The sequence below is a fragment of the Monopterus albus genome, unplaced genomic scaffold (assembly GCF_001952655.1).
Source record: "Monopterus albus unplaced genomic scaffold, M_albus_1.0 scaffold218.1, whole genome shotgun sequence".
In the NCBI taxonomy this organism is placed as follows: Eukaryota; Metazoa; Chordata; class Actinopteri; order Synbranchiformes; family Synbranchidae; genus Monopterus; species Monopterus albus.
The window spans coordinates 553,331-563,622 of NW_018128098.1; the positions used below are offsets into that span (position 1 = coordinate 553,331).

Below are 10,292 nucleotides of genomic sequence, written 5' to 3' on the forward strand. Positions count from 1 at the left end.
TAATACAAGTAGCTCATATTGAACGAAGAGCAGAATATTACATATCCTTGTGTCAGCTAAATTGTAGGCAGAATTGTTTCATTGTTTAAAAAATGCTTTAAAAATCCTTTCAGCATTTAAAATCTCTAAACAAAGCCCATCTCTTCGTGCCATTTTTAAATAGTGACTTGCCAGTATTAATTCTGGTCATGGAGTGTAATTTGAAAATTCAGATCTGTCAAGGAGAAAGAAAAAGAACAAAGCTAGTGGTACAAAGTGTGAATCAAATGATGTAAAACTCAGAGGTGCACTCTTCTCATGAGGCAGTGCAGGAGACTCATCAAGACAATAAATCACTCTGCTTTGCCACAAGCTCTGCTAAAGAGTAAGCGAGGAGTAAAAGGCTCTCAGGAGTCAGAGTGTTTCGCCTTCTAATGTCTTCAGTGAGTTAAGTGATTCCTCAAGTGTCAACAATGTGTGTTATAATAGTTATGTGACTGTGAGTGGCTCAGTCGGTGGGGAGTGAAGTCGGGCTCTGTGCCAAATATTCCAATAGCATTAATGTGGCGTTCCCAGTTGGTTGGCAAAGCAGCAACAAACTGTCTGCACCCACCACCTCGAGTGGCCAGTGTTTCTACCAGTCCAGCTGTGATTCTAATTGAACGTTGCTTTTGCCAGCTAAATAAATGAAGTAAAAAAACTAGAATGCCATTTCAATGTATTGATGTGTTTGAAGAGCTTGACTCAGGCCCTCATTTTGAAGTTAGCTTTGAGAAGCTTATGGCAGCCTTCTGTGGCACAAACAGACACAAACAGTGACAAACATTTCGCTGAAGAGGCCAAGTTCAGGATGACTTCTAAAAGAAGTCGGCTGCTGAAAGCTGTTTGGATTTAATCCTGTTGCAGGCAGCCCCTGATCGTGCAGACTCTTGAGCACACTTCAAAGCCATGATGGCTCTCTCAGCCCATTCTTTGGACATCACCTTCAGAATTTTACTATCTGCCGGTACCCCTCGGTACGATCTGTTTTGTTCCAGCCAAGGAGATTATAGCCAGCATCTTGGGATTGGACCTTTCCCTGTGTGTGAGGTTATCCACATTGCAGCTGTTATGCATGATGGGCTCTGAGCTGCGAGTGCGTGTGTCCTCTGGTTAGGCTCATGACCCAGACCAGACCAGTTAATGGGCTGGACTGCAGCTTCTCTAGTCGCAGTGTGGGATTCACTGCCTACGCACTACAACCCACAGGGTGCCCTCATCACCTCACACAATTTAGTTGTGCTCTCTAGAAGCGGAGTCCTTCATGCAACATACTGTTTTCTTTTGTTGTTTCTCTGTTTTTGCCCACAGCTTATCATGAACTCTGACTCCTTAATCATAGTTAAATACTGTCAGTGCTGGGAAGTGAGAGACTGCTGGGTAAAGTTTGAGAACCTCTGTGTAGGAGAGAGACAGTGAGATAATGGGCTTTGCTCTCGATGTGCTGAGGCCTCTAACTGTGAGCTAAAGAAGGTTTAAAACTTCAAATGATATCATTTGTTGAGCTCCTAAGCACCAGAAAAGTCTGCAAATTAAGCACTGGATAGATTTCAGTTTACTTCTGTTTTTCTCTGCTGCTCTGGCAATTTTTTACTGACATATTTGTGTCAGAATAAAAAAATGCTGTCTTTATTAATGTGGTTAAAGTCTGAAGCTGGTATCAGATGATGGCGATGCCTCTTGTAATATACAGTAGGCACTGCCTGTTTTGTCTGCTATGCTGAGGGAGCACTGTTGAGCTGAAGTAGTTCTGATGAGTTCTTATGGAGTGCTGAACCAAGTTGCAGCTAAACTGCTCATCTATTACCCTGTCCGCCTGCACACCCCTCAGATTTAATGTGCCAGGGTCGTTTGCGTAGCAGCAGCTCAACCTTCAGGGAACTCGTTCATGCCAGACTGGAGGCCTGGAGCACATTAGATCAAATCAGTGTGAGGCTTGTAATGTGGCCTCTACTCTGTCCAACCACAGAAGTAATACTGCACTAGAGCAGTGTTTCGGGACCCCCTTCAGGGCAGACCTGTCTGTATCACAGAAAGGCTGATCATCTTCCTGCTGCGTACCTGGAAAAACAGGCTTCGATGCCGACCACGAAACAGTGTTCATTAAGCTCCCACTCTGGCTGATGAGAGCTCTGGCAAAGCTAGTATATAAGGAGGGGGAGACGCATTGTTACATGTACAACTGAGTTTGCAATTATGTGAGACTCAATAGTGGAATATTCACCATCCTTGCTGCTGTGTGCCAGCCTGGATTTCAAAATGGGCTGCTGCTGCTGCTGCTGAAGGGACATAAGACCATACCAATCACTTAAATCGCCACTAGATCCTCAAAAGAACAATTACCCCAGTGAGAGTGACTGCCCACAGCCACAGCTCAGTGCTGGTTGTTCTTCACATAAAAGCTGGTTGTTCATTTAACCTTGAATATTTGCTGTTTTCCTGCAGTTTATGGGATGTATTAAGTCTTTTTTAAATAGAGCCATCCCTCGAGAAATGTGAGAATTGCTTGTTTTACATCATTCCCTCAGGTCTTACTAAGTAATGTCACTGAGCCATTTACACCAATGAAAAGCGCCGAGGTTATATAACTTGACCAATTTTCTTGAGTGTCAATATTACAATACAGCTGGGAAGACTAATTCTGCTGTTACTGATGGATGACACCTCTGGGGTATTAGCATCACTGAGGATGAATACCGTGTTGGCTTATTCCATCAAACTGAATGTTTTTGCACTATTACTCTAGGTTCTATACAATTAGTCAGTTAAAAGTAGATTAAGTAAAGTTTGAAAAGTGAGGATATGTCTGCAGAGATACAGACGTTTCTTAGTTTCAGTGGTTATCACTGGCCTTTTGTGAGAGCTGACTGTGTTCTACCTGAAAAAAAGTGTTAAAAGACATACAACTAACAAACCGCTATATATGAAAAATCACTGGCTCCTTGTGTTCTTAATCTTTGCATGCCAGTTTGCTCTTCCTTCTAGTCACAGAGAGGTGTGAACAGCTTGCACATTTGCTTTCATTTTTGCGAATTAATTTCAGGGTGTTATTAAGACCTTTCTCTATGATGTTTGTGGTATGTCAACATCACATATACTGAGTCTGGCACATCATATCATATTTGATCATTTCATTTTACTTGTTAAAAATGCAGGGTTTTAGTCACCTTATTAGAAGGGAAGTACTAGGAATCCGAGTTAAAACACATTAAAACTGCATAAATATTTCTGATATTAACACTGAATATAATGACACAATGTGTAACGTGAATATGTTTGTTTATACTATCCAAATCACTCAGAGTACACATAATTTTAGCACATTTAGTCTGAGCGAAAATAATTTGCAAATAAAGTAATGTCAGTTGGCATAAAATCAGTCTTTTGTTAATCACAGTGCATTTTAAGCAAACGTATCAAACATTAACAGTTTCTACTCCGTCAAATGCAACCATTTTGTTTTCTTAAGGTGTTCTCCCATAGTAAACCGAATATCTTTGGGCTTGGGACTGCTCGTCTGATAAGACAAGCAATTGGAAGACACTTTGGGCTGTGGGAAATTGTGATGGCCATTTTTTAAAATACACTTAGCATTTAATCAAGAAAATGATCTGCAGCTTAATTGACAAAATATATTTAGTTGCTGCCGCGCACTCATCAACCACCGGCTAGGCAACCTTCAAGCTCTGCTAAGCACACTGTATGCTACAAATGATCAAGTGCCAAATGGCAGGCAGAGTGCTAAAGTATTAGCTGTCTAAGTTCCTAAATACACAGATATTTTGTGGAGAACTACATGGACCTAAAAGGAGAGTAAATATTGAACTTTAGGTGGCCAGAAAAACTGTAGCCTGCAGTTTTACACATTAGCTAAACAACTGTGTGCTAATGGAAGATACTGTGGTGACTGTCCGTTATCTATCTGCATCTGTATTGAATTTGATGCCTTTTCTAGTGGTCATAATGGATGGATCAATGCAACTTTAATAGTATACAAAGACAAGCTGCAACCACTTCTGTAATATTCTAGAAGAGAGGTATAATGTCAGAAAAAAATGTCATTCTGTAGGTGCTGTCTGTTGAGTTGGTGGAGAGCTGAACCCTGGCATTTCTGAAAATTAAAACATGATTAAACTTACGTATGTTTTAAACTTAAGTTTTTAAAGGTCTAGTTATGTATTAGAACAAGTTTTCAATTGCAGTCTGACTAACTTGTTAATATGGTAGCATACAGCATACATTTTTAATCAAATCTGTTTAAAAAAGAGAGAGGTATTGTATGTGATACTGGTTTTATCATTCATCTAGATCTGTCTAACATATATTTAGAGACTGATTTAAAGGACAGATGCTTTTTCTAAAAATTAACTTGATTATATGACCTGTCTGGAAGTGAACAGTAATGTAGGCAAGGCTCTTTGTGCAGAGACTTTTTCAGCCAGAAGCTTTGGTTTGTCACTTGCCTGGGATACCAGCAGGTTTAGTTACAGCTTGATTAATGTTATGAAATGCTCACGTCGACAAGGGGTATGAATTTTGTTCTGCAGTGTTGCTGGTTTTATATATGTCTTACAGAAGCTTTGCACATGCCAGAGGAGTGTGTGGAAGTGTGAAACGGAGGCTCGGTGGTCAGAAAAACAGTCTCATTTTGATTTCTGGTTTAGATCCTTTTCTGTGCAGAGTTTGCATGTTCTTCTTGTATTTATGTCTCCATAACTGTGAATGTGTGTGTGAGTGATTGTCTGTCATTGGTTATGATGAATAGCAGTCTGTGAAAGGTGTTCCTCTGCTTTTTCCCAAGGCATGCTTTGATACACTCCAGCACCATGACCCTGAGCAGGAGTGGAGAAAGTGAATCAATTTAAAGCATAAGTCTGGTGATATTTATCTTGGTGGGAAAAAAATCCCATGAAAAGACTGAAAACAGCGCATCTCCCAGTATATTTTAACTTGTGTACTTTTTTGTGGTGCTCAAAATGAATATTAAACTGAAGAAGACCATTGAGAATATTACTGGAATAAAGTAGTTTTATACTAACACTGTAAAAGGTTATTGATAGGGAGGAATAATTCCTTGAAATGTTTATTATTTATGATGAACTATCAAGTGTATTATACAGGAATTCAGTTATTAGTAATATCATTACATTCTTGCTATATTAACATATTATTTTAGATGCTTTTAAGAGTAAATGCTGGTGCATTATTTTATTTGTTTGGTTACTCTGCCCTGCCACTTTCCTCTATGACTGCAGGCTGTGAGAGTGACTACTGGGGGCCTCATTGCAGTAATCGGTGCCAGTGCCAAAATGGGGCTAAGTGTAACCCCATCACAGGTGCCTGTGTCTGCACTGATGGGTACCAGGGATGGCGTTGTGAGGAGCCCTGTGAGCACGGTTACTATGGCAAGGCATGCCAACTACCCTGCCAGTGTCTGAATGGTGCCACCTGCAACCATGAGACAGGAGAGTGCATCTGTGCGCCGGGCTACACAGGGGCTTTGTGAGTACCGGCAGCATATTTACTCCTCTTTGCTTTAGGTATCTATAAAAAAGTGTTCATGTGCTAATTTGCTGTTTGTCTGTGTGTTTTTTGTTTGACATTTCACTCTTTTCTTGTGTGGTGACAGCTGTGGCGAGCGCTGTCCGTCAGGTAGTCACGGGCCTCAGTGTGAGCAGCGCTGCCCCTGTCAGAATGGAGGAACATGCCACCACATCACCGGAGATTGTTCCTGCCGTGCCGGCTGGATGGTAGGTCACACGAGCAAAGGTGGGGAGTCAGTGAGGGAGAAAGGCCAGAGAAAACCACTGAACATAGTTGGTGTTCTGGGAAAACATTTAGGTCTGTAATGTAATCTGACATGTTGAGAACATGGGCCCTAGTATCAATATGTCAAGTTTCATTATAAATAAGTACACAGGATTCTCTGCTAACTGCAGGAAAAAGGTTCATAGTGATGTGCGTGCTTCCTCCAGTGCGGGTTCACAAAGTAATGTCAAGATTTGACAGCAAAGGGAAGTGATGAAGAGAAATAGATCAAGAGTAATAGCCCACATTAACCCACTGAGGAACAAGTAGAATGTGAAGGAAGAGATCTTGCTTATTGAACTTTTGCCTAAGCTTCATTAAGTTTAACTATAGGGAAATCCTCACGGTTTAAAGCAATGTTAATCCAGACCTTTGTTGCCTGTTTTCCTCCTTGTACTCTCTCTATATATGGTATCTGTCTCTGCTGTCAAACTACTGAATAAAGGAAAATAGACAATTGATTGAATGCTTTTAAAAGCGCTGCCCACTTTGAATTTTTGTATTCCTTTAAACTGGGTTTGGACAGTAGGTAATAAATCTTTTTTAATGATATAAGTAATTTTGTAAGGCAGTGATTATTTACTGAGATATAATGTAGTTTCTGGAAATTCTGCTGAGAAACTGATTGCGTAGGAAAGAGCCAGACACCAATGTCTGTTCTAATCTGAATCTTGAATTAAAGACCTGACAAATTGGGGTACTTTATCACATTTATTCCAAAGTTTTATAAAAACCCATTTGTGATGTACAGTAAAGCTTCATGCTTATTGAATGGTAATGAATCCACACTCGATTTTAAAGGGCCAGTATAAACAATATGATAAAATCTCTGAGGGTCAACAAGTTTTTATTGGCCTGCGGTACATATTGTCATATCATCCAAATCTTCTTTTAATTAATATCATTTCAATAGAGCAACGATAATGGTTAGTCAGTGCAATTAAAATAATCTACTGCTATTCTAGTGCTCTAGTGCAGTCTATTCCTACCAAGGCATGGAGGTCAGTAATGATCACTTTCCATGTGAAAATAAAATTCATTTGAGCCATATGTGAAAACTGTGTTCAAAGAATAACTGTGTGTTTTGATAACGTGTTTCATTTAGGCTTTTAAATATTCTTTTATTCTCTAAATTTGAGGAGGGTAAAGCCACAAACCATAACAATAGTCTAGGTATTTAGGTATTTGAGTCTTGGAGTCATCATACAGTTACTTCAAATGTCTTTTCAGGGTTCAGTTTGTGCCCAGCCCTGCACACTTGGCAAATACGGCATCAACTGCAGCAAGGACTGCTCCTGTCGCAATGGCGGCCTGTGTGATCACGTCACAGGGCAGTGCCAGTGTGCAGCTGGTTTCAGTGGACGCAGGTACGCAGGTGACACCCTTTGGCTAAGGTTATTATGCACAAAAGGCCTTTGTGAAGTACTCTTTGCATATTCCTACTTTGAAAATAGGTCAGACAATGAATGGCATGATTTATTAATATTAGTTTTAATGCAAAGGATGGTTTCACGCCTATAGTTACTGCACATTAAACAGTCACTCACTGACCTATTCTCTTTGTTGACTTCCAGATGAGGCACAAACCTGGTTGTTCTTTTAAAAGAGAAAGAAAATGTTAAAACAATCTCACAGTCAAGAGAAATAAGCATTATAAATGTCCGTTAGTCCATTTGAAGGTTGATTGGATGCTTTAAATAGGGGTGTTTATGTTTAATTAATCTCGTACTTCATGCCGGCCAGCAAAGTTTCAGCCTGTCTTCAGCCTTCATCCTCCTCCACTCCCAGCCTGTGCATTGATCTCACCATGGGCTACATGCTGTTTGGATTCTGCTCATTAATTATAAGTAATGGGCCTATATTAAGGTCTCATTGAAATCCACAGATCTTTTTAGTTCCCCATGCCTGCCAGAGCAGCCCAGAGCAGCCTGAGTTTATTAGTTCAGATAAAGCAATTGTCTCTTGGATGGAAACACTTCCTCGACCAGACCTTTCTTATACTTTATTATTTTGCAAAATTGCCCTCATTCATTTTGTCAGTGGCAGGTGAATTAACCTGCCAGGAATAATCTGAGAGTGTCTTAGCCCCCACACTCTCCTGTCTAGTGTAATAATACCGTTGTCCCCTGATAAAACTAAAGCTGGGGTAATTTAAACATGATACATAACTTGCACATTTTATAATGTACTATAATTGAGCTATTTGTAATAGCTTTGTTAGACTCCTGAGATTGATACTCCACCAAGATTGGATAGTTAAGTCAGTATATTTAGGTGAAGACAAAAATCCATTTGCTGATCTCCTTCAGTGCTTCATGTGGAGAAACTCCTCAGCAATTTAAATTTCTGTGGTTGGTGATTACTGAATCTTGTGCAGAACCTGAAGAGAAACAGAAGTCCTGACTGCCGACAGCGGGGACTGCGTTTATGGCTTTCCTGTCATGTACTTGTCAAAATTTGACCATGTCAGCCTTGGATTTATAAAAATATTTTCAAAATACACTAAATATTCAAAATGTAAGAAATGAAATACTGTGTTTCAATTTCATTTTTACTGTATTAGAGTAGCAGCTAAAGGGTTTTATTCATGTCATTAAAGAGTTACATGTTCAATATCAAAGTTATTATCATTCATCTGACACTCATAAAATATTCTAGTTGTACCTGTAGCAGCAGTATTAACAGTGGTGATAGTGTGATGAAAGAGGCAGTATTGCTATAAATAAAATATTAGTATCATTAGCCCTTTTCAAAAGTCTATTTGAACAGTATAATATGTTTTTTTTTGTGCTGCTGTTAGAATTTGTTTTTATTATTGATTAATATGACAGAATATCTTAATGGTTAAACAAGTCACCTATAAAACTAAATCATGAAATTGTTATAAAATTACTTGTTTGAGCAGCAGCTTAAAACATACAAATATTAAATTTATGCTAACAGAGAAAATGAGCAAATCGTAACATCTGGAACCGGAGAAAGTTTAAGATTTTTGCTTGACAATGATAAATAAATTAACAAACTATTCAGATTACTGTTCATTCATTTTGTCGTTTGACTAGTTGAGTAATTCAGTGCCTACCTGTTTCAGCTCTACTTTTTAAACACAGTTCCTTTAACTTTTTCATCTTCTGAATTCCATGTTACCAGTCATGACTCTCATTTATTTTTAAATGTACATCACATTTTTATAGCAGCGTTTAAAAGACTGCATCGATGCTCTGTAATTTTCTCCAGGTGTCAGGATGACTGTCCGGTGGGCACCTTCGGTTCGCAGTGTAACGAGAGGTGTGAGTGCCAGAATGGAGCCAAGTGTCACCATATCAATGGAGCCTGTCTTTGTGAAACAGGGTTTAAAGGTCCTAATTGCCAAGAGAGGTTCTGTCCCCCGGGCCTCTATGGCCTTATCTGCGACAAGTACTGCCCCTGTAATACTACCAACACTGTAAGGTAAGTGAGACAGCATTGCAAGGCCACATGCAGCTTCATTCTGACCAAGCCCTGAAGCAAAGCCTCCTGCAGCTCCTCAGTATTGCCTCATTTTAGCTCTAAGCCAGCACTCATTGTGAAGTCTGCACTCTTAGCCATGTCATCCAGTTAGCTTTTAATCGCAACCTTTGCTTCATTCATAATTTCTCAGCAGCATTCATAATTAATGAAGTGTTAATGCTCTGATTCCAGCTGGAGGTGGGCAACGACCGTAGAAGTCATTACAAAACGAAGGATAAATGAGACACATCATCCATCTGAAATGAACACATACACATACTGTAGATGGATGAGTTGCTGTTGGTGCAGACTCACACTTTGACCCTGCTCAGGAGTGAAGTGTTGACATTCTCAGAGCTGAAACCTCACCTCGCAAATTTTCTTCTTGTTGATGTTTCATCTTTTTTTCTCATTATGTTGTAGCTGCCACCCACTGTCTGGTGAATGCACCTGCTCTGCGGGATGGACAGGGCTTTACTGTAATGAGACCTGCCCACCTGGATACTATGGTGAGGGATGCATGCTGCCTTGCAGCTGTGCCAATGGAGCTGACTGCCATTCTGTCACAGGTGCTTGTATATGTGCCCCTGGGTTCATGGTGAGTGTCATGTACCTTCACAGCTATTTAATTTTACTTAGGTCAGTTGCCACTATCATAGTAGTGTTTTATAGTTATTTTAGATAGTATATCTTTTATTGTATTTCATTTTATTTTATTTCACACATGCATGGTCTCGTGGTCTTACTGTATGTTGTGTTACACAAATCACCACACAGCTAGTATTTACTGAAGGATGAACAGTAAATAAAGGCGGAAGAAAAGAAAACAGAAAAACTTAAATGTACTGAACCACAAACAAAACAAAAAGGTGGAATTTAAAACATTAAAACTGTCTGTCTTTTAAAATCATCATCATCATCATCATCAACTTTATTTATATAGCACAGCCAGAGCTGACCAAAGTGCTTAACACAAT

General features: G+C 39.6%; 1 protein-coding gene across 6 annotated transcripts in view; it reads left to right on the plus strand.

Moving 5' to 3' along the window:
- Positions 1-10,292, plus strand: part of megf11 (multiple EGF-like-domains 11) — a 68,162-nt gene that overhangs the window by 37,490 nt on the left and 20,380 nt on the right. For all 6 annotated transcript variants that reach the window (XM_020619294.1, XM_020619297.1, XM_020619298.1 and 3 more), the window contains 5 exons: positions 5,274-5,520; positions 5,648-5,768; positions 7,057-7,193; positions 9,064-9,276; positions 9,739-9,913. In XM_020619294.1, the coding sequence (XP_020474950.1) occupies positions 5,274-5,520; positions 5,648-5,768; positions 7,057-7,193; positions 9,064-9,276; positions 9,739-9,913 (893 nt within the window). The remainder of the gene's footprint in view (positions 1-5,273; positions 5,521-5,647; positions 5,769-7,056; positions 7,194-9,063; positions 9,277-9,738; positions 9,914-10,292) is intronic.